Source organism: Mustela nigripes, chromosome 12, assembly GCF_022355385.1.
Source record: "Mustela nigripes isolate SB6536 chromosome 12, MUSNIG.SB6536, whole genome shotgun sequence".
NCBI lineage: Eukaryota > Metazoa > Chordata > Mammalia > Carnivora > Mustelidae > Mustela > Mustela nigripes.
Genome location: NC_081568.1, coordinates 56,562,346 through 56,588,217, shown reverse-complemented (window position 1 = coordinate 56,588,217; position 25,872 = coordinate 56,562,346). Strand labels below are relative to the sequence as shown.

The following is a 25,872-nucleotide window of genomic DNA, read 5'->3' as shown; positions in this document are numbered from 1 at the left end:
CTCTCTAAATAAATTCCACGTTTTGGTTCAAAGCGCTACAGATAAATTCCGTGCTTTAATTCCCACACGTGAAGCGGACTTCACCTGCACAAGGACGAACCGAGAAGCATGTATTAGATGGCCAAGGTGGCAGGAGACGTGGGGGGATTTAAAAGGAAGTGCTGCAAACTATTTTTAAAATAAAATGCATCCCACTGGGACAGCAACTGCCCAATGCCTACTATTCATAAATCAGGGTGAACAAAGAGACGCTTCACATTTTGTGGCTATGGCCAAAGAAAAAGACCTGAAAAGAAAGGAGAATAACAGATTCAACCGCGAATAAAACAGAGCCCATCTGATTTTCTGTTTCTTTTTGTTGTTGTTGTTTTTGAATTCCCAAAAAGATCTTTCTATCTTTGAGAAAATGCATTAAAGATAATGCTCATAGTAACTTTGGGAAAATATTCCAAATATTATAAAAGACTGTTGGACATTATTAAATAACTCTGTGTTGCGCTTATTTTTAATATCTTTGCGCACACTCCGTATTTGTTCTGATCGCTCCCAGCAGAGATTTATTGCTAAAGTAGATCTGGCTTGAGGTTGAGTGGAAAGGAAAGCAGTCAGTGCAGGAGGAATATTGAGTAACTTGGTGCAAGGGAGTTTGGCTACAGCAGGGAGAGAGGGCTTGGGAGATATGCATGCCAATTAAGGTGCTCAAGAAATGAACATGAATTCATTTTGGGTTACACACCAGCCCCCTCCTCTTCATACGTCTGGAGAGTTGCTTCTGGAATTATCAGAGCTGAAAATTAAATTATAAACCTAAAACATGACACTGAAAATGTAATGTCTCCTTCGATAATATCAGTGTGATGATTCATCAGTGGGTGGGGTGGCACCCCTCCTGGACCCACACCATAAGGCATGGTGAGCCCGACATTGGCAATTACTCCATCTCTCCCAGCTGTTTCTCTAAAGCTCCCGGTCGGAATTATATCCTGTCACAGATCACATTGCACCAAAGGCCTCCTACACATGTGACACAGTAGGTCCCTACAGAGGCACGACGGCAATCTGTGGCACCAGCACAGAAGAGCTGAGAGTGATCACCAGTACTCACAAAAAGCAAATGTTAATGCAATAGATGAATGTCAGGGTGTGTGAGGGAAAACTCCTGCAAGTCGGCATTTCACAGTGTGGGATCTGATACTGTCATGCTGGACAGACACACAGCCCACGTGTTCTAAGTTCTAAGTTCCTTTTCTGAGGTGTGCTTTAAATTCTTCTTCTTGAAACAGGAAACATGCTGCTAATAAGAATAAATTCTCTTGGAGTTGCAACCATGAGTCACAGCACAAAACTGCACAGCGTTTTGTTTATCTTCCTTTTCGCGGGAGTCCGAAGCCACTTGCCCTGTATGCTGAGTCATTCACTCAGACCTAGGCTAAGAGTAACAATAACAGCTCATGAAGGGCTACCTGAGTTCAGAAGGCGGAGGTTTCACCAAAGAGGTGGTTCATACATGAAGCCTTATGGGAAGATGGGATTTAGAATAGGCAGATAACTATTCTATAAAGAAGAAATGGGCAGAGGAAGGGACATGTTCTTTTGGCTATTGCTATGGCCTTCAGGGGCTGGGCAGATAAAGTCAGAGACTTGAGGAGAGAACCGGAGAAGACAAAAGACAAGAGATGTGGCTTGTGGCAAACTGGAATGTGAATGCACTGGCTACAGGCACGAGATTCAACATTTCTAAAGCAATCTGTAAGCCGGACTAAACATATCTAGGGGCTACGTATGCCTGTGTGCATTAACTTTGTGACCTCTGATTTAAGGGATAAAAAGGAGGCCACCTCTGAGTAGGGGAGTGGGAAATAAAATCAGAGCTATATGATTTATTTATGCTTGGAATACGCAGTCAAATTGGGACTGAGTAGAGCGTGCAAAGGAATTTTTTTTTTCCCCACTCTCTTTTCAGAATCTTCTTCTTTTTCCTGTCCATTGATTACCTCTGTTACCATGTGAGCTTCTTATTTCTTTTCCTTGTACATTTTTCCTGGATGATCACACTGAGTCCCGTGAAATTATTAGCTGTCAACTCCTAAATCTCTATCCAGCTCAAATCTCTCAGGAGAATTTCAAAGCCTGTACATTCCGCTGCCTATTAGATATCTACATGTGCATGGCCTAAGGGCACCTGCAACTCAAAAGGTCCACGCTTGCTGTCCTATCTTTACCCACAAACCAGCTCGTCCTCTATTTCAAACCCCAGTCACGAGCACTAACACTGAGACAGTTGCCATAACCAGAAACTTTAGTCCTTGAATCTTCATGCTTCTCCCATCAGTTGCCAGAAAGTATTGACCCCACATTCTAAACATCCTCAGCTTTGCTAGTCAAGCTACCAATCGGCAGAAATACAATACACACTCACTGGCACACACAACATTAATCCTCCCTGCCCACATACATGCAGAGTCTCTGATTTCCTAAGCCAATAATAGAGAATGAACAAGGTACTGTGGTCACACAGAAAAGAGACAGATAAAACATAATCTTTTACCTGTATTTTTCTTGCTGAATGCTACTCTTTACATAGACAGGAAACTAATAAGGTTGAGGGGAAAAAAAATCTAAACTCTTGTAACAATGCTATATTTTTATACTCAGGCATATGTTACCACTCCAGGAGAACTTGAACTAACAATCTATGCACTTCTATTTAAAGGCTTAATTACAAGCATTGACCTTTCTTGGCTCTTTAAATACTCAGCATCAGAAAGGTAAAATTCCTAATGCCTAAAAGTCCCAGAACAATATATATATGCCTCCACTTGTACAGAGTCTTAAAAAGTCAACAATCTTTGTGGCTTAACAACATTTTCAAATCCATCGTTCCAAGTCCGACTACTAAGCTCCCTTGTCTCCATGAAACACACTCTCCTAACCTACCTCACTCTCCCTGCAATATGTTCCATAAACTGAAGCCAGCATTATCTCCTCAAAAAGCATCATGACCCACTTTCATCCTACCATTCTAGCTCATTTGTCCCCACTCGACATTCAGCTAACTTGAACTTCTTTCAGATTCTTAGAACAACCAAAATTTGTCATCTCTGGACCTCTGCACATTCTATATATTTTGCCTGAAAATTTTTTGGCAATCTGATCATCCAACTCCTCATCCTTCAAGTGTATGAAAGGATGTCATGATTTCTGACATTCCTGATGCACAATACTTGGTTAGATGCCTCTCCAGAATCACATGGTATTTTCCCTTTTTGGTGTTTATCAGACATACACCTAGTTACATGTCTGTTAAATCTTTTCTTTTTAGGATAACAAGTTTGTGTAGTTACAAGACTGTGTTTGCTTTATTCTTTGCTATACATCATAACTTAATATAGTTGTCTCATGGATACCCCAAAATACATTTAGATTAATTTGAATGAAGGGGCAAAAATAGGGAATTGTTTTAGAAATTCAAGATTATCTATGATACAAAAAAGGGGGGGCAGGGGAAGGACTAAGGGAAGGAGAGAATTTAAATGGTGAAGCAGTTGTTCAGTCTTGAAATGTTGGAAGCTTCCTATGAAATGAGAAACTTGGACAAAAGATAAATTAAGAAAGAATAACCATCATAACTTGATGAACATCAATATAAAGAAAAAAGAGTCTTCTTGGAAGACCAAAAGCTAGGAAATAAAAATGGAAACAGATTTTGAGGAAAAGACAATTAAGTTTTCTACTGGACTACTTAAGAATACATACTCCAGGAGCAGTTAGAAAAGTAGAAATGGAGCTTGGAAATACCATTTTGTTAGACTTGAGTATCAGCAGGATTAGGATCATCTTGTATGAGGCCAATCAGTATTCCTCACCCACTCTAACACTAGAGCCTTTCTTTCCAATACAGAATTCATTCTATCTAGTTTAGAAGGTACTCACCATAAGATATCTCCAAGCACAGAGCAGGCCTAAGTCAAAGACATGGCCAAGAAAAGTCAGAGTGACAGAGTCATCAGCATGTGCCCCCTGTCAGGCCTATCTGGATCTGACCCTTGCCAACAATGTTACAGAGGGCACAGACTGTGAGAGTAGGATTAACAACAGAGATCTTCAAAGAGATCTCCCCAAAGAACAAAGCCAAGTCAGAAAAATGAGAAATAAGAGATGGTACATGTAGGTCCAGATGTACTGTTAGATCCTCCAGTGATGTAAGATAAGGCATCACATATTTTGCATAAGCTTGTTTCAGTCAGAATATTATCTTACTTTCACCTGTAACTGAAAAAGTCTTGAAAAGTAAAAACTGAATATCCAAGTTATAGGAAATGGACTGTTATAAAGAAAGTGCCACAGAAAAGAAAGTGGGGCTAAGGGCAAAACTAGAGAAGAATCTCAGAAAAACAGAAAGAAAGAAAAAAAGAAAGACAGAAATTCAGATATTCTACTGAAATGGAAAGAAATTCAATTCATTCTACTCTAGATTCAGAGTAGAATGCAGAATTGACAATAGATTTAATACCAGAAGGGCAGTGAATACAACAAAGAAAATCCAAAGAAGACTAAGTGGCAAGGACTCCAAGTTATTACCTATAGAGTGATGAGAACGGATTAATTTTCTCCAGAGTTTATAAGGATAAAACCTTTCCTTAATCAAACTGAGCCTTAAAATTTACATTTATTTTTATGCATAAAGTGCACATCTTTAAAACAAGTCTGTATCCATTGACACTACATTAGAGCATTTTTTTTTTTCCTGATCTTTTTTCTTTGTTTACTTGTAAAGTTGTTTGACTAGCAACTCTCTTACAATGTGTTGGCATTGGCTGACAGTTGTTAGATGGTATCTTTCCTTTTTTCTAAAAATAGGGAAATAATATGTGAGTTATGTTCATCTTTGGTAGCAAAAGGTATGGTGCACAGGGAGTCAAATATACTTTATCAACAACTGGAAGAAAAATTCTGGATTTGAAGATGTCAGTATTTTTGTGAGTCATAAGAAACTAATCCAAGGAAAAAATATTCTCTTGCATACAATGTTAGGAGAGGTGGAGAGCCAATGTTGACCACTTGTGCTGGCAACAAACTTAAAATGACAATGATGAAAACCACTAGCATTTATTCAGCCCTTATTAAAAGAAAGATAGCATCCATACCATGATAAATGCATAATCATAGAAACAACTATAACTATAATGTGGGAACTTTTGCAGAGAGAGAAAATGAGATTCAGAGGGCATATGTTCTAGAATTTGATCAAGCTTACACCCATGCAACATATCAGTACTGGGGTACAGACTGTTGACCTTTGGGTCTGCATTCTTTTTTTTTTTTTTTAAGATTATTTATTTATTTATCTATTTGACAGGGAGAGAGAGATCACAAGTGAGCAGAGAGGCAGGCAGAGAGAGAGGGGGAAGCAGACTCCCTGCTGAGCAGAGAGCCCAATTCAGGGCTCGATCCCAGGACCCTGGGATCATGACCTGAGCTGAAGGCAGAGGCTTAACCCACTGAACCACCCAGGCGCCCCTGGTTCTGCATTTTTAACTGCTTTCCTATATGCCTCTTAAATGAAGCAAGAAGGATTCAAGTTAGCCAGCAAGGAGACAATGGATCATATTACACTGAAAGACTGTAAGGTCTCTTTTTCTTAAAATAATAATAATGATAATAATAATAGGAATAGGAATAGGAAGAATAATACATCAACAACACAACCAAAGAATTAGAAGCAGCGGGTTATTCTCAGTTGAGTTATGAAAAGAAGTCCTGCCTAGAGGTGGGAGAATAAATTAAATGTAATCTCCTCAAGGTACTTTTTAACCTTCCAAACACTGACCGGACAAACTTGAATGTCACTAAAACAAAAGATGTTCTTTGTAGGTAAATGGCTGTGGTTTTCAAAATAGAATCCTTCCAACTGTTGCTTTGGGTACAGTGGAAAAGTAAGTTTTTTAAGACTCTGATATAGGTGGAATGCTCACAATTCTTATTTCACCAATTCTTATATATATTGATTGAATGACTATAGTTAACACTTTAGCTTATAGTGGTTCATGAGTTTCTAGCACAGGTTAAATTTATGCCAGGCCAGATTATACAGAGTAAAACATGTTGCCTCAATTATTCTAAAGATGACAAGAGTGAAAACTGATTTATGAAATACCAAAATCAAACGTAGCCTAAAATGCGTGTTTGTGTATGTCTTTATGTATTTTTTAAGTGCATCAAAGTGCTGGTGAAAGTTGTATCTGTGCTAGAACTGATTGAGGGAACTGAAGCAAGCATATTTTCAAAAATCCAATCTTCCCCCAACTCTTTCCTCAACCTTGACCCAAAGAGACAGCCTGAGGTGCAGAGAAAGAATTCAATCTTGGCCCCCTCTCCAGAGACTTGCAGTTCTAACTGGAAAGAAGGGCTTTTTGAGGCATGAGAAGCCTGGCTGAACTCTCTGGCCCACTGGGCCTTGCCTGGCACAGAAGCCAGTCAGTTCTGCTTACCTGAGCAATATCATTTAGATAGTAACACCTTTCTTGGTTAGTGTTCCAGGTTGAGAGGTTGTGGGAAAAGGTGATGACTAGAGGGGAAGGCAAAGAATCGGTGTGACAGCCTGGCACACGTTCTGACAGCAGGAGCTTTTTCCTACAGTCGCGGCTGTGGAGAACTACTGTAGGTAGAAATGCCTGCAGGGAGTTTGAGACAGTTGTGGAAATGGAGGCGAACGGGTGGGCATAGGAATTGAAATCAGCAGTGCTGGTGGTAGTGCTCATGGGACATTCAAGTTAACAAGTGCAGTTCCTACAGTAAGAAGTGTTTAAAGAAGTTGATGCCATAAAGGTTTATATACCGAACTTCATAGCCTGTGACGTGGGCTTTAATGGCTTGTTTTTGTTTATTTATTTATTCAGGAGGGGATCAAACACAGTAGTTCAAGTTCAAGACACATCTCTTGCATTCAACTTTTTGGATTTAAAACTTGTCTTCACCAATTCCTGTATTTGTGGCCTTGGAATGATTTATTTAATCTCTTGGTGCCTCAGTTTCCTTATCCGGCAAAAAGGGGTAATAACAGAACCCACCTCACAACTCTGTTGTGAATATTCCCCTGGGTTAATATAAGCAAAATGCTTAGACTGACACCTGACATATAGAAAGTGCTCAATGGATGTTGGCCATTATTCTTTTGTTGTTCTTGTTTAATTACATCTGAAAATGGTGTACTAATCCTAGTGAAACACGGAATGTAGACCAGAGTCACAGACACATTATAATACAAAAGCAGAGTTCAAATCTAACTTGAGGCTCGCAAGCCATGGGGGAATGTCCTGTGTATCACACTGCTCTATACCCTACTTCAGGGTCCCCAAGAACAAGCTTATACAATCTGCCTGGGCATTTGCCTGACCTTCATTATTCAAAGTGGCATCTATTTCACACGTTAGACTGAGGCTGGGTCTGACCGGGGATTAGACTACTGGTCACTTTTGTCAGGTGCATTAACTCTCAGACCACTAGGATGCTATTCAGTGCAGCATTAGTCATTTACTAATTACTAATTACTCCAATGGCCACAGACCTAGGGTCAGCAATTTTCTCCCTTCTCACCAGGAGGATCCAGCATAATAGAGGCCAGACAGGTAATTTGCATTGTCTCTTCTTAGGAGCAGAGGCTGATCCTAGGTTGAAAGCAGGCAAAGAAGGTATAATTTGATGGGAACTTCCATAAGCTTCCCATGGGAACACTCAGCCTCTCTTTCCTGCTGGGATCTGGCAGGTTCTCAACATTTGATACTTGCAGATACTTACAGGGGAACTGGACAGGGTCTGACCCTGGCCCCACATCACTTTTAGTAAGCTGGCAATTCATTTCCACTCTGAGCATCTGGAGAGTCATCCAACCGTGTTTGCCAAACTTGCTTGAATGTGAGAAGCATGTTTGTTTTATGATCAGTGTCTTGGGTTTTAAATAAGAATACCACAGGAGATGATCCCACTATGATCCTTGCTAATGTACCTCTAGGCTAATAAGTTCTGAGATGATCCTGCTCTTTGATTTCATGAATAAGAAAATAAAATGGAAAATGCATGACATTTAAAAATTATTGTTATTCCTGAGAGTAAAATTTGTTTTAACCCTCTCTGTGGTGGCTAAGTTTCACATTGACTATGATGCTTGCCAGATTGTATCTCCTGCTCTTCCTCTCCTTAAATATGTGCTTATTTACTTCCTGAGTTCAATTTTAGAACCCATCAAAGTAGATCCACTCAGACTCTGACTACATTTTCATGCATAAATTCATAGATGTCTTCAGAAGGAACTGCACTTGCATATGCAAATACTTTCCAATGCCTTTTCATTTCTACTTTTGGCCTGCAGTTTTTAATTCATGCAAACACATTGGGCTCAATAACAACACACGGCATGTGTGAATTGTTAATTGCAAAGCTATGGGTTTGATATGGCCAAGCAACTTCCATTATTATCAATGGAGAGGAACAAGATTAAACAGGAAGAAAAAAGGTATATTTGAACATAAAATCCCAAGCATTCAGTTTCATTTTATGTAAATATTAATAAGGGAAAAGGTGACAGGACAATCCACAATTCAACAATAATCTGGGATCTACAGTTCAGTGCACAATGATCCAGAAACCAGGATGCACCTTTAAGAGACTTAGGAAGAAGGCTCAACATTTCAGCAGAAAATCATAAGAAACAAAAATGTATGCAGCAACACTGTAAATAAAACCAAAAATCTAGTAGAAAATGAAAGGTTTTCAACCTTGCTGAACATGCATCACCTTTCAAAATATTTGAGCCTTGTATTAGTGACACTCTAGGAAATAACAAGTGTCCTAATACTTTATATTTGAAATTTAAACACTCCCTTAATTAATTAAGCCCAATTCTCACTCATACACTTTGGGGTCAGGAGAGGAACGCAGTGAAGTAAAACAACTGTTGAAGTTACTCACAGATCAAAGACATTTGATACAGAACAATTTTCAAGCAACCCTCCCCCTGTTTGAAGTATGTTTTATTTACATGAAGATAACTCAGAACAGGAGAGTGTAGATTAAATAAAAACTGTATTCTGCAAGGTTCTACAACTGCAGGAGAAATAGTATTTTAGCTATTGATTTTTAAAAAATATTCTGTTAAGTATAATTTTTTAAAAATAATTTTAAAATGTTTATTTTTTTAGTATTCTGCTGATTTTTAAAAAATACACTGTTAAGTATAAAATTCGGAGCTAGGCTAACTGGGAGCATAGGAGAACATGTTTTTATAATAAACAATGGACTACAGATGTGTATGTTTGTGTGTGTCTGTGCATGCGCATGCACGCGCGCATAGAGAATACATGTGTGTGGTGTTTTCCACCTGTGTGTGGTGTTTTCCACCAGGAATGGAATTCCAAGCTGCTATCAACTGAATGTTTGTGATTTCCTACACCCCCACCACCACCCCAACGCCAAATCTTATACTGAAACCTAATCTCCAGTGGTATTTGAAGGTGGGGCTTTGGGGAAGTGATTGAGTCATGGGTTTAATGTCTTCATAAAAGACAATTAAGAGAGCGCCCCCCATCCTCTTCAGCTATGTGAGGACACAGAGAAAGACAGCTGTCAACGAACCAGAAAGCTAGCTCTCACCAGACACTAAATTTGCTAGTACATGTATCTTGGACTTCTCAGCCTTCAGAACTATATGAAATAAGTTTCTATTGTTTATAAGCCATCAATTTATGGTATTTTGTTATAGAGCCAGAAAGAACTGAGACACAGCTAAAGTATCTCAAGAGGAATTGAATTAGTTGCAATATTCAGGAACAGGAGCATGAAACAAGAAATAAAGAATCAATGTTACAAACAAATGAGCCAATAACCTAGCAGTCAGGGCTTGGAATCTTGGCACTGGAAGAGTGAACACTTCCCAGTTCATTCCCTGTATTTCTGTGCATTCTCTTGTAAGTTTGCTAAGCTTTTCATGTAAATCACACATGGCTGGTACACAAAGCACAAGACATGGACCTCGCAAGTCAACCTTGCCATACTGCCTCTCAGCACTGTTTGTGCTTTAGTCTACATGTCCATACATTTACAGCAACCCTTGACAAGTGATAAAAAACTTCTTCATGGATATTGGATATGAAGAGAATGCCAACTGTTAGTGCTTGAGAAAAATATCCTCCTCCCCAAAGAAATCAAAATACTGAAAGAAAAATAAGTTTTGGTGAAAGTAACAGGGAGAATGATATATGTGGAATTGGGTAATAATATACATCAGTTCACCTATGCTCTGAAATACAAAAAGACAAATGCATACACAAAATTAACACCACATCTGAAGAGGAAAGAAATTATATATTACACAGGATAGGGGAGGTTCAAATAGGTTTTAATCAATATACCATTTGTTCAAAGAGAATCTGACTGAGAAGCTTAATGCGTAAAATAGTAGAAATTCGAGCTCTTGGAGGTCTGTGTATGTGATTCAAGAAAAATAGTTTAAAAACCACAGATACTTTTGTGTTCCTCGGGACAGGGATTCATAATGGTCTCAGGAATACCCCTTACGAGAGAAAGCTTTGCCTTATGTTACATTTATCAAAACCTACTATTGTGGGGCTCCAAAACAACCACCAAATTGTCAAGGAATTCAGCATTCAGGACAAAAGAGGCACTTCTGTCATTCCCACAGGATTCTGCTATGGGTCGATAAAAGAATTGTTGTCTTAAACTAAACTCTAAAGGGCAGATGATGCCAGCAAGCTTTGCTTTCAGTTTTTACCAACTCAGTGATCGACGCGCAATAGTGCAAGAATGTAAGGAGGCTCAGAGCAAGTCAGTGGGGTCAGCTCTACCTACCTTGTCTTGGAAACTCATCTGACTCCCGGTGAACTAGGTCTGTGACTCGGTTTCCATAGTGCATCCTACTGTCGTGGTCATAGGCCTTCAGAGTCTCGCTGGAGCTGTAGGACTTTTGCGTGGGCACGCGGCAGTCTTCACTGTCCAGGGAGGAACTTGTGTAGCGGCACTCTTTGCCACACCGTCCCCTGGTCAGAGACCGGTGTCGTCTGTCCTTCACATCCATTATTCTGGGTCTGGCAGAAAGTCGACACTTTCAGAAAAGTGAGGCCTGAGTTTTGGCACTTGTCACTTTGCCACCTAAAAACATCAAAGAAAAAGAACAAGACTGTGATTATAAAAAATGCTGCCTTCAGTTCTGACTCATGCTCTGACTCAGATAAAAACATGAAAAGGAAATTTGGTCAGTAGTGCACAATCTCTTCTGCAAATGTTTAATGCATACTTAAACAATCAGCTTCAATAGAACAACTGGATACAGTAAATTAATTATTTGGCTGGTTAATACATTTTGAGAAAAAAAAGTATTAAAATAACTCATCTTTTGATTTTCTTATATGTATACAAATGACATAAGTCTGTCACTAATACAAGATTTTACTATGAAGTGGTTCAAAGCAAAACTGATTTTACCCAACTTTAATTGCACTCTCTTTTTGCTATAGAGAAGTTGGGGTAAAGCAAATATCAAAATTTAATAAATAAAAATAAAAGAAAGTTGTACAGAGGCACACATATATGCTACTAAAGCTTTGCAATGGTACCAAGTCACATCTGGCTAATATAAAATTGCCTAGCTGGGTCTGGAGAATAGTAACATAAGCCACTCCTGACATGCAAACAATCTTCCTCCGATTGTTTTTTAAGATTTTACTTACTTATTTGAGATATTTAAGATTTTATTTCTTTATTTATATTGAGAAAACTCCTAATCAGTTTTCTTTCCTTTGCAAATCTGTGTCTTGAAATTACAGGTGGCTCCTTCCCTGGTCACCTACCAACAGGAGATCCTGCTCACAAGAGGTCTAACAGGAACAACCACCTGATGACCAACCTGAGCCTACTGGGCTTCACTGTTGGGCTATCCACTGCTGAAAAGAAAAATGGGGAAGAGTACTGAATGTAATGGGTAAACTGATGGAAAAGAACCTCTTTAACATATTAACTGGCAACCAGAGAGCCCCTCAGTCTGTCACTTGACACCCTGAGTCTGAAAGTGTGTCCCAAACTCAGAAAACACTAGCCTTCTGCCTAGCAAATACAACAAAATCACTTAGATGCCTCCAAGTTTCAAATGATGGGCTCTTCCTGATTTCACAGGCCATGCAAAATAGCATGGATCATGGGGCCAGGGCCTACACAGAATGGACAAATAGGAAATTTAATTAAAATGGAAAATACAACCCAGAGCCTTCTCAATATGTCAGAAAATATTTGGTGAGCAGATCTGTGGTGAACTCCTCTGCTCTTCTTTGGCCATCTACCACATTATAATGGAATGCCTATTTAAACCAAATAACTAGCCTGTATGCAAAGCAATGTGCATGGCATCTGTCTCAAGATGGCAGAAGCCAAGTTATCTTCCCTTGTCTTCTTATACTAAGAGTCCCTTTTGGATCTCATGAATCCTCCTGATTTATATTACTTGTACACTTTTTCAAGTACTGCTCATAATCATGGACAATTTTGTTTGAAAATTGGCAATCAAAGAGAGGGTACACCTGTTGTGGACATCAAGCACAGTGGAACTGCTACCATAATCATTCATAAAAGAGCTAATCTTTAGTTTCCTAGAACGTACAGTTCCTGACTCAGGAGGCTGAGAAGCATCTTTGCGAGTTATGAGTCAGGATCTCAGGACCTGCTTGAAGGACACAAATACTCAGTGTTGACCTGGAAATTTTTGCTACTGCACAGCTAATCCAAGTATTAACATTAATGCAATTACTAGATGCCAAAAGTCACCTTTCCTAGTTTACAACATGTGATCTCAACATTTTAGAATTCATATTACAGGTTGGTTAAGAGCATGACCACTGAAACCTTAACTGGATGCCAACCTTACCAGGGTTACTGACTAGCCAGAGTTTTTGTAAAATTAGTCCTGGACTTCCAAATTTAATTTCTCAACCAGTGAATATGGAACATAACAGAATCTACTTCATAAACTTTTCATAAAAATTAAAACAGTTACTGTGGTAAAGCTCCTAATATGTTGTCTAACATGTGGTAGGGACTCTATAAGAAATAGGTTTTTTTCCTCTAAAATAATTAAAATTTTTTTCTTAACTAAGTAGTTACAGATGTGCATAAGACAGAGGGTGGCAATAATAATATAAGTCCCTAGAATTCAAAATTCTAATTATAAATACCAATACTGAACTACACACAGATAAAGGAAGACCTTCACCCCCTATTAAATGTATATAAGACTGTGTACACCAACACTGAAGAGCCACAGTGTTTCTTTGGGAAGTTGGGTGTTTTGAGTGAATTTTATAATTTTCTCTCTCCTGCTTCACTGTAAGTTTTTACTTTATGTTTTTAGTGTTCCTGACTTATAAAATTCTATATCTCCTTTAATTTGAATTGTGCTTTAGAAAGTGGGCTGACTTTCTGTGTGTGGGTATGTGATTTTATTTCATACATTTTTAAAAAATCATGTTCTAAGTGGGGGCCTAAAGGCTTATTACCTATTCATAAAGTACAAGACCTATAGTGGATAGACATTTTGACATCTAATTTGGTTGTCCAGTGATTTTCTTTTTTTACTAAATTCCTCTTTTTTATCTATTCCCTTGATAGTTAAATTTGTCAGCAATGTCATCTCTGGACAAATGATAGAAGTTTATATATAATGAGGTAAAAAAATGCAAAATCTTGGTCAGAGAAAGCTACTTTTTTAATGAACTGAGCAGAGTACCCTGATTGTTGGCAATGTTGACATTTGTTGGCAATTGTTGACATTCTGCACTTAGACTCCTTGTTATTTAAAAATTAGTTTTCAAGAATAAAAAAGACAAAATAGGAGAATTTATATTACAATCTTGATCTCCAGTTTATCATGAAAATTCGGGTAGTCCAGAAATTTGTCCTTCCAGAAAGATGTAATAAACATTTATTCCTCCTACTAGGAACAACTAAAACCCCTGGATATTATATATAAAACAAATATGAGAAAAATATGAAAGGTGGAAAGAGAGAGCAGATCAACTAGGGCCTTTAGGACCCACGCAAGTTTCTGAGATTTCTTTTTGCCCTATATATCTCAGAGTTGGAGCTAAAGACACTGGCAACCCAGAAATATCAATAGGTGCAGACAACAAAAGCTCCAACAAAAGCAGGCTTCCTCTAGCCAAAGGACGAACAAAGAAGCAGTATAACAAGAAAGAAAATGTTTAAGAGTAACAATCTCCCTCTAGCCAAACAACATGGAAAAACCTATAGTCCCAGTCCCACCGTCACCAGCAAAAGCCAAGTGGAGAGCCTAGATTTCCAAGCTGCTGAGGTGACAAGGCCTCCCAATCTCAAACAGTGGTTTCAGGAAAGGCTAAGAAGGGAGCCAGGATTTTCATCTCTTCCAGAAAATAACGAGGCCATCTTCTTCTAATAGGAAGCTTGGACTTCCACTCCCATGGAGTAGTAAAACAAGATGCCACTCTCCTTTGCTGGAGTGGTATAGGAGGAGTTAGGAGTTTCACTATCTCCAGTGGTAACCAGTCATTTTGCCTCTTGTTGGTAGTTGTCAGGGTCACTAGATATTGGTATCACTGGGGCTAACGAGGCACTCATAGCCTAACCACCAAGTGAAGTGTCAGTGGAGGCCAACTGGGGAACCAGAACTCCCCCCCATCCTCTGTACACACCAGCTTCTAATAAGGAGCTCCCTGCCCTGAGGTATTGGCAGAGACTGAGTGGGGAACCAGGGCTTTTATTCTAATCTAGTAGGAATGAGGTGGATTTCTCTTCTGACAGAGCAGTGTCAGAGGAAACCAATTAAAACAGAAAACTTAAGTAAGACATAGAATCTTGTAATACCCAAAATGTCTCAATTTCAACAACAACAACAACAACAACAACAGAACAACCTGTCATATACCAAGAACTACGAAATCTCAAACTGAATGGGAAAAAAAAAAATAGATGCCAACACTGAGATGACAAGATGTTGGAATTATCTGACATAAGACATTAAAACAGCCATCATAAAACTCTTCAGTGAGCAATTATGGGCACACTTAAAACAAATGAAAAACTAGACACTCATAAAAAAGATAAGAATGTCAGTAAATGGATAAAAATGTAAAGGAGACTCTGAGGTATGTTTTTAGAACCGATAAATAACTAAAATGAAAAACTCAATAGATGGGCTCAAGAGCAGAATGGAGGGATACAAGAAAGAATAAGTGAACTTGAAAATTGGACAATGGAAATTACTCAAACTATACAACAGATAAAAAAAAAAAAATAGCCTAGGGAAAAAGAGTCACAGGGACCTGTAGAATGATAACAAATGACCTATGGTTATGTCAGATTCTCAGAATGAAAGGAAGAAGAGAGAGGGCTGAGAAGCAGCTGAATACATCCAAATTTGCAAAAGACATAAAACCACTCATTTAAGAAGCTGAACAAACACGAAATGGGGTAAATCCAAATGTATCCATAACAAGGCATATAGTCAAACTTCTGAAAAGTTTAAGAAAATTTTGAAAGCAGTGAAAGAAAAATAACATCTTACCTACAGAGGAAAGCAATTTAAATGAAAATGGATTTCTCATCAGAAACCATGAAAGAAAGAAATAGCACAACGGTTTTCAAATGCTGAAAAAAGAAGTTTTAATCCAGAATCTTACATCTAGTAAAATTATTCTTATACAATGAAGGAGGAAACATGGCAACTCAGATGAGGAAAAATACTAAGCTAATTTATCAGTATAGTATTAACACAAAAATAGACACATAGAGGAGTGTCCGGGTGGTCCAGTTGGTTAAGCATCTGACTCTTGATTTGGGCTCAGATCATGATCTCAATGTCATGACATAGAGCCCCACATCAGACTCCACAGTGCATGTAGAGCCTGCTTAAGATTCTTTCTCTTCCTCTTCCTGTCTCCCCCTTTTCTCTCTCTTTAAATAATAAAAAAAAAAGTTTCTTAAAACAAAAAAATAGACACATAGATCAATAAAACAGAATAGAAAGCCCAGAAATAAACCTATAATTTATGGTCAGTGGTCAATTACTCTTTGATAAAGGAGGCAAGAATATGCAAGGGGAAAAGACAGTCTCTTCAACAAATAGTGCTGGGAAAATTGGACAGCTACATGTACAAGAATGAAACTCAGCCACTTTCTTATACCATACTCAAAAATAAACTCAAAGTGGATGAAGGACCTAAATGTGAGACCTGAAACCATAAAAATCCTAGAAGAGAGCACAGGCAGTAATTTCTCTGACATCAGCCCCAACAACATCTTTCTAGATTTGTTTCCTGAAGCAAGGGAAACAAAAGCAAAAATAAACTACTGGGACTGCATCAAAATAAAAGACTTCCACACAGCAAAGGAAAAAAAAAAACAACAAAACTAAAAGATAACCTACCAAATGACATATCAGACAAAGGGTTAGTACCTAAAATATATAAAGAATTGTTACAACTCAACACTAAAACAATACCACCAACAAAAAACAACCCAAAAAGTCTAATTATAAATGGACAGAAAACATGAACAGACATTTCTCCAAATAAGACATATAGATAACCAACAGACATATGAAAGGATGCTCAACGGCACTCACCATCAGGAAAATGTTAATCAAAACCACAATGAGGTAACATCTCACAACTGTCAGAATGGCTATAATCAAAAACACAACAAACAAGTGTTGGCGAGAATGTAGAGAAAAAGGAATCCTTGTTAACTATTGGTGAGAATGCAAACTGATTTGCTCACGGTAGCAAACAATATGGAGGTTCCTCAAAAAGTTAAAAATAGAACTACCCTATGATCCAGCAACTGTATTACCTAAATAATACAAAAACACTAAGTTGAAAGGATCTGTGCACCCCATGTTTATTGCAGCCCTATTTACAACAGCCAAATTATGGAAGCAACCTAAATGATGTCTACTGATAGATGAATGTATAAAGAAGATGTGGTGTGTATATATACGTATATACATCATATATACCATATATTTTCATATAACATTATATATGTGTGTGTGTGTATATACACACACACACATACATATCCACATGCCATATACACACACACATTCCACACACACACACACACACACACACACACACACACACATACCATATAATGGAATGTGTGTATGTATGTATATATGTAATGGAAAATATTATTCAGCCACAAAAAAGGATGAAATCTTTCCATCTGCAACAATATGGGTGGATCTAGAGAGTAAATGCTGAGCAATATAAACCAGAAAAAGACAAAAACTACACGATTTCACTCATACATGGAATTTAAGAAACAAAACAAATGAACAAAGGGAAAAAAGAGATAGAGAAAGAAACTAAAGACAGACTCCTACCTATAGAGAACAAACAGATGGTTACCAGAGGGGTGGTGGGGGGAGTGGATAAAATAGGTGAAGGGGATTAAGAGTATACTTATCTTGAGGAGCACTAGGTAATATATGGAATTGTTGAATCACTATATTGTATACCTGAAATGAATATAACATTGTATGTTAACTATACTGGATACTGAATAGATAAGAAAAGAGAAAAAAAAAGACAAAACAAAAAATTTTAATGCTTGGAAACAAACAGAAAACTAAGATTCTTTATCAACAGAAGACTTAATTCTACAAGATTAAAGAGTTAGTTCTCTAAAACAGAAAGGAAACAATAAAAGGAGAAAATTCAGAAATAATACAAGGAGAAATCAGAAAGGAAGAAAAAACATGGTAAGCAAATTATGAATATGCACAATAGGCTTTCTGCTTTCTAAATTATTTTTGGTGATTGAAGTAAAAATTACAGCACTGATGAGGTTCTGAATGTATACAGAGAACATATTTACAACATTCTATTATGATTAGGGAGGGTAAAGTAAGATAAAAGGAGGAAGGATTTCCACAATTTACTCAGACTGGTAAAGTGATGAAAGTAGTTAACTATGATAAGATATGTAGGCATAATGTAACAACTAAAAGATTTATACAAAGAGATGTACTCAAAAACACTGTGGATAAATCAAACTGGAGTTCAAAAAAACGTTCAATAACCCACAGGAAAGTAAGAAGAAAATAGAGGAATAAAAAATAAAATGAGGGGCACCTGGGTGGCTCAGTGGGTTAAGCCTCTGCTTTCGGCTCAGGTCATGATCTCAAGGTCCTGGGATAAAGCCCCCCATTGGGCTCTCTGCTCAGCAGGGAGCCTGCTTCCCCCTCTGTCTCTGCCTGTCTTTCTGCCTACTTGTGATCTCTGCCAAATAAATAAATAAAATCTTTAAAAAAATAAATAAAAATAAAATGAAAGAATAAACAGAAAACAGAAAGTAAAACAGCAGCCTTATCCCTAACATAGCAATAATTATATTACCATTTAACACACAAATTAAGAAACAGAGACCTGCAGATTAAATTAAAATTAAAAATTAAATTAAAAAATATGACCCAACTCTATGCTGTCACTAAGAAAGTCACTTTAAATATAATAGTGTAGGCATACTGAAAGTAGAACTAAGGAAATTATATTTAATACAAACATTAAAGAAAGCAAGAGGGATTATGTTAATACCATATAAAGTAGACTTTACAGAAAGAAAATTAGTGGAGACAGAGAAGGAAAATATATAGTGATAGAAGGATAAATCCTCCATGAAGAAACAGGAGCTCTAAATAGGTATGCACCAAAAACAGAGTTCTAAAATATGTTAAGTAAAAAAGATAGAACTAAAAAAAAAAAAAAATAAATCCAAAATTACAGCTGGAAATTTGAACACTGGAGTCCCACTGACTGATAATGCAATTAGATAAAAAATAAAGAAGGATATATAAGAATCCCCAAAACACCATCAACCAACAGGGTCTTCCCAACAAAGGGTGTTATTCCATTTTAGTATCCATGGAACATATATCAAGAGGGAACACAGGGCGCCTGGGTGGCTCAGTGGGTTAAGCTGCTGCCTTCGGCTCAGGTCATGATCTCAGGGTCCTGGGTTCGAGTCCCACATCGGGCTCTCTGCTCAGCAGGGAGCCTGCTTCCTCCTCTCTCTCTCTCTGCCTACTTGTAATCTCTCTCTGTCAAATAAATAAATAAAATCTTTAAAAAAAAAAAAAAAGAGGGAACACAGCCTGGGCCATAAAACAAAAATTAAAAATTTTAAAGGAATTGAAATCATACAGAGTATGTTCTCTTAGCATATTGGAATCAAACCTGAATCAGTAACAGAAAAATAATAAGAAAATCTCCAAACACTTGAAAACTAAACAACCCTTTTCTAAGTAATTCATGAGTAAAAGAAGGATCTCAAGTGAAATTTAAAAAATACATTAAAATGAAGGAAAATAAAAATATATCAAAATTTATGAGAAACTGCAAAAGTAGTGTCCAGAGGGAAATGTACAGAACTAAAAACATCCATTGGAAAATGGGAAAAACCTCAAATCAATAATCTAAACTTCCATGTCAAGAATCTAAAGAATGAAAAAAACCCAAAGCAAGAAGGAAGGAAATAATAAAGGACCAAATTCAGTGGAACTGAATACAGAAAAATAATACAGAAAAGCAATGAGACAAGTTTTATCTTTGAAAAGTTCAATGAAATTGACAAATTTCTTGCAAGCTTAAAAAAGAATAAATAAATAAATAAATAAGACACGAATTACCAGTATCAAGAATGAAATGGGAGATCACTAGAGACCCTGATGACATGAACAAGACTGTTAAAGAAAACCACAAAAACAAATTTAAAAACTAAGATGAAATGGATCAACTTCTCAAACAACTAGGTATCACAAATCACCCAATATGAAATAGAGCATTTGAATAATCTTGTAACTATTAAAGAAATTTAAATTGCAATTTTTAAAACTCATACACACACACAAAATTTCCAGGCCCAGATGATTTCACTGGAGAATCCTATTGAATGTTTAAAGAAGAATTAATACCAGTTCTACAAAATCTCTCCCAGAAAATAAAGAGGAGAGAACATTTGACAATTCATTTCATGAAGCTACTATTAACATAATAGCCAAATGAGACAAAGTCAATACCAAAAAACAAAAACAAGTAAATAAATACAAATGAATCTGAAGACCGGTATTTCACCATTAATACATATGCAAATATCCTTACATTAGCAAATAAAATCCAGCAATATATAAAAATATTATATAACATAACAAAATAGGGTTATTCTGGGGGTGTAAGAATGGCTCTCACATTATAAAATCAATCAGTGTAATCTACCATATTAACAGGCTAAAGAAGAAAAATCACATAATAATATCAATCGATGTAGAAAAAACATATGGCAAAAACCCACACCTACTCATGATAAAAACTCTCAGAAAAATAGGGATAGAGAAAATTTCTTCAACTTGATAAAGAGTTAACAACCAAAAAACTGCAAATATTACACTAATGGTGAAAACAAAAGTCATTTCCCTATGAATGAGAACAAGGCAAGGATGTCTGCTGTCCTCACTCTTATTCAAAACTGGAACTTCTAGCCAGTGCAATGACATATGAATGGGAAATTAAAGAGCAGAAAGAAGACATAAAACTGTCCCTATTTGGAGGAGGAGTCAAGATGGCGGAGAAGTAGCAGGCTGAGACTACTTCAGCTAGCAGGAGATCAGCTAGATAGCTTATCTAAAGATTGCAAACACCTGAAAATCCATCGGCAGATCGAAGAGAAGAAGAACAGCAATTCTGGAAACAGAAAAACAACCACTTTCTGAAAGGAAGGACCGGCGGAGAAGTGAATCCAAAGCGACGGGAAGATAGACCCCGGGGGGAGGGGCCGGCTCCCGGCAAGCGGCAGAGCAACCGCGCACAAAATCAGGACTTTTAAAAGTCTGCTCCGCTGAGGGACATCGCTCCAGAGGCTAAACCGGGGTGAGGCCCACACGGGGTCAGCGTGGCCTCAGGTCCCGCAGGGTCACAGAAGGATCGGGGGTGTCTGAGTGTCGCAGAGCTTGCGGGTATTGGAACGGGAAAGCCGGCTACAGAGACAGAGCCGACAGTAAGCTCACAGCTCGGTGTTACCTTGAACCGGTCGCAGGCTCGGTGAGCTCGGAGCAAGGCCGGAGGTCAGGCAGACGGGAGTAACTGGGCCCTGTTCTCTGAGGGCGCACTGAGGAGTGGGGCCCTGGGCTCTCGGCTCCTCCGGGCGGGAGACCAGGAGGCCGCCATTTGTATTCCCGTCCTCCGGAACTCTAGGGAAAGCGCTCAGGGAACAAAAGCTCCTGAAAACAAAACCTAGTGGATTACTCACCCCGGCCCCTGATAAGGGCTGTGCAATTCCGCCTGGGGCAAAGACACTTGAGAATCACTACAACAGGCCCCTCCCCCGGAAGATCAACAAGAAATCCAGCCAAGACCAAGTTCACCTACCATGGAGTGCAGTTTCAATACCAAGGAGAGCAGCAGAATTCCAGAGGAGGAGAAAGCAAAGCACGGAACTCATGGCTTTTTCCCTGTGATCTTTTTTAGTCTTGCAGTTAATTTAATTTTTTTATTTTTCATTTTTTGTTTTTTTTTCTCACCTTCTGGTTAAATTTTTTTTTTAACTTTTACCTTTTGCATTTTTAACGTTTTTTAACTAGTTTATCTAATATATATATATTTTCTTTTTTATATTTTTCTCGTTGTCTTTTTTTTTAACTCTTTTCTTTTCTTTTTTCTTCTTTTTTTCTTTCTTCCTTTTTGAACCTCTTTTTATCCCCTTTCTCGCCCCTCACGATTTGGGATCTCTTCTAATTTGGTTAAAGCATATTTTCCTGGGGTTGTTGCCACCCTTTTAGTATTTTACTTGCTCCTTCATATACTCTTATCTGGACAAAATGAAAAGATGGAAAAATTCAACACAAAAAAAAGAACAAGAGGCAGTACCGAAGGCTAGGGACCTAATCAATACAGACATTGGTAATATGTCAGATCTAGAGTTCAGAATGACAATTCTCAAGGTTCTAGCCGGGCTCGAAAAAGGCATGGAAGATATTAGAGAAACCCTCTCGAGAGATATAAAAGCCCTTTCTGGAGAAATAAAAGAACTAAAATCTAACCAAGTTGAAATCAAAAAAGCTATTAATGAGGTGCAATAAAAAATGGAGGCTCTCACTGCTAGGATAAATGAGGCAGAAGAAAGAATTAGTGATACAGAAGACCAAATGACAGAGAATAAAGAAGCTGAGCAAAAGAGGGACAAACAGCTACTGGACCACGAGGGGAGAATTCGAGAGATAAGTGACACCATAAGACGAAACAACATTAGAATAATTGGAATTCCAGAAGAAGAAGAAAGAGATAGGGGAGCAGAAGGTATATTGGAGAGAATTATTGGGGAGAGTTTCCCCAATATGGCAAAGGGAACGACAATCAAAATTCAGGAGGTTCAGAGAATGCCCCTCAAAATCAGTAAGAATAGGCCCACACCCCATCACCTAATATTAAAATTTACAAGTCTCAGTGACAAAGAGAAAACCCTGAAAGCAGCCCGGGAAAAGAAGTCTGTAACATACAATGGTAAAAATATTAGATTGGCAGCTGACTTATCCACAGAGACCTGGCAGGCCAGAAAGAGCTGGCATGATATTTTCAGAGCACTAAACAAGAAAAACATGCAGCCAAGAATACTATATCGAGATAGGCTATCATTGAAAATAGAAGGAGAGATTAAAAGCTTCCAAGACAAACAAAAACTGAAAGAATTTGCAAAGACCAAACCAGTTCTACAGGAAATCTTGAAAGGGGTCCTCTAAGCATAGAGAGAGCCTACAAGTGGTAGATCAGAAAGGAACAGAGACCATATACAGTAACAGTCACCTTACAGACAATAGAATGGCACTAAATTCATATCTCTCAATAGTTACCCTGAATGTTAATGGGCTAAATGCCCCTGTCAAAAGACACAGGGTATCAGAATGGATAAAAAAAACAAAACCCATCTATATGTTGCCTCCAAGAAACTCATTTTAAGCCCGAAGACACCTCCAGATTTAAAGTGAGGGGGTGGAAAAGAATTTACCATGCTAATGGACATCAGAATAAAGCAGGAGTGGCAATCCTTATATCAGATCAATTAGATTTTAAGCCAAAGACTATAATAAGAGATGAGGAAGGACACTATATCATACTCAAAGGGTCTGTCCAACAAGAAGATTTAACAATTTTAAATATCTATGCCCCCAATGTGGGAGCAGCCAACTATATAAACCAATTAATAACAAAATCAAAGAAACACATCAACAATAATACAATAATAGTAGGGGACTTTAACACTCCCCTCACTGAAATGGACAGGTCATCCAAGCAAAAGATCAGCAAGGAAATAAAGGCCTTAAATGACACACTGGACCAGATGGACATCACAGATATATTCAGAATATTTCATCCCAAAGCAACAGAATACACATTCTTCTCTAGTGCACATGGAACATTCTCCAGAATAGATCACATCCTCGGTCCTAAATCAGGACTCAACCGGTATCAAAAGATTGGGATCATTCCCTGCATATTTTCAGACCACAATGCTCTAAAGCTAGAACTCAACCACAAAAGGAAGTTTGGAAAGAACCCAAATACATGGAGACTAAACAGCATCCTTCTAAAGAATGAATGGGTCAACTGGGAAATTAAAGAAGAATTGAAAAAAATCATGGAAACACATGATAATGAAAACACAACGGTTCAAAATCTGTGGGACACAACAAAGGCAGTCCTGAGAGGAAAATATATAGCGGTACAAGCCTTTCTCAAGAAACAGGAAAGGTCTCAGGTACACAACCTAACCCTACACCTAAAGGAGCTGGAGAAAGAACAAGAAAGAAACCCTAAGCCCAGCAGGAGAAGAGAAATCATAAAGATCAGAGCAGAAATCAATGAAATAGAAACCAAGAAAAACAATAGAACAAATCAACGAAACTAGGAGCTGGTTCTTTGAAAGAATTAATAAAATTGATAAACCCCTGGCCCGACTTATCAAAAAGAAAAGAGAAAGGACCCAAATAAATAAAATCATGAATGAAAGAGGAGAGATCACAACTAACACCAAAGAAATACAAACTAGTATAAGAACATACTATGAGCAACTCTACGCCAATAAATTTGACAATCTGGAAGAAATGGATGCATTCCTAGAAACATATAAACTACCACAACTGAACCAGGAAGAAATAGAAAGCCTGAACAGACCCATAACCAGTAAGGAGATTGAAACAGTCATTAAAAATCTCCAAACAAACAAAAGCCCAGGGCCAGACGGCTTCCCGGGGGAATTCTACCAAACATTTAAAGAAGAACTAATTCCCATTCTCCTGAAACTGTTCCAAAAAATAGAAATGGAAGGAAAACTTCTAAACTCATTTTATGAGGCCAGCATCACCTTGATCCCAAAACCAGACAAGGATCCCACCAAAAAAGAGAGCTATAGACCGATATCCTTGATGAACACAGATGCGAAAATACTCAACAAAATACTAGCCAATAGGATTCAACAGTACATTAAAAAGATTATTCACCACGACCAAGTGGGATTTATTCCAGGGCTGCAAGGTTGGTTCAACATCCGCAAATCAGTCAATGTGATACAACACATCAATAAAAGAAAGAACAAGAACCATATGATACTCTCAATAGATGCTGAAAAAGCATTTGACAAAGTACAGCATCCCTTCCTGATCAAAACTCTTCAAAGTGTAGGGATAGAGGGCACATACCTCAATATCATCAAAGCCATCTATGAAAAACCCACCGCAAATATCATTCTCAATGGAGAAAAACTGAAAGCTTTTCCGCTAAGGTCAGGAACACGGCAGGGATGTCCATTATCACCACTGCTATTCAACATAGTACTAGAGGTCCTAGCCTCAGCAATCAGACAACAAAAGGAAATTAAAGGCATCCAAATCGGCAAAGAAGAAGTCAAATTATCACTCTTCACAGATGATATGATACTATATGTGGAAAACCCAAAAGACTCCACTCCAAAACTGCTAGAACTTATACAGGAATTCAGTAAAGTGTCAGGATATAAAATTAATGCACAGAAATCAGTTGCATTTCTCTACACCAACAGCAAGACAGAAGAAAGAGAAATTAAGGAGTCAATCCCATTTACAATTGCACCCAAAACCATAGGATACCTAGGAATAAACCTAACCAAAGAGGCACAGAATCTATACTCAGAAAACTATAAAGTACTCATGAAAGAAATTGAGGAAGACACAAAGAAATGGAAAAATGTTCCATGCCCCTGGATTGGAAGAATAAATATTGTGAAAATGTCTATGCTACCTAAAGCAATCTACACATTTAATGCAATTCCTATCAAAGTACCATCCATCTTTTTCAAAGAAATGGAATAAATAATGCTAAAATTTATATGGAACCAGAAAGACCTCGAATAGCCAAAAGAATATTGAAAAAGAAAGCCAATGTTGGTGGCATCACAATTCCGGACTTCAAGCTCTATTACAAAGCTGTCATCATCAAGACAGCATGGTACTGGCACAAAAACAGACACATAGATCAATGGAACAGAATAGAGAGCCCAGAAATAGACCCTCAACTCTACAGTCAACTAATCTTCGACAAAGCAGGAAAGAATGTCCAATGGAAAAAAGACAGCCTCTTTAATAAATGGTGCTGAGAAAATTGGACAGCCACATACAGAAAAATGAAATTAGACCATTTCCTTACACCACACACAAAAATAGACTCAAAATGGATGAAGGACCTCAATGTGAGAAAGGAATCCATCAAAATCCTTGAGGAGAACACAGGCAGCAACCTCTTCGACCTC

The 25,872-nt window shown here is 37.9% G+C and overlaps 1 protein-coding gene across 1 annotated transcript in view; it reads right to left on the bottom strand.

Moving 5' to 3' along the window:
* Positions 1-21,268, bottom strand: part of LOC132028394 (teneurin-2-like) — an 83,864-nt gene extending 62,596 nt beyond the window's left edge. The window contains exons 1-2 of the mRNA XM_059417316.1: positions 21,117-21,268; positions 10,864-11,163 (exon numbers count right to left, since the gene is read on the bottom strand). Of these exons, the coding sequence (XP_059273299.1) occupies positions 10,864-11,089 (226 nt within the window). The 5' untranslated portion in view covers positions 11,090-11,163; positions 21,117-21,268. The remainder of the gene's footprint in view (positions 1-10,863; positions 11,164-21,116) is intronic.
* Positions 21,269-25,872: the final 4,604 nt, after the last annotated feature.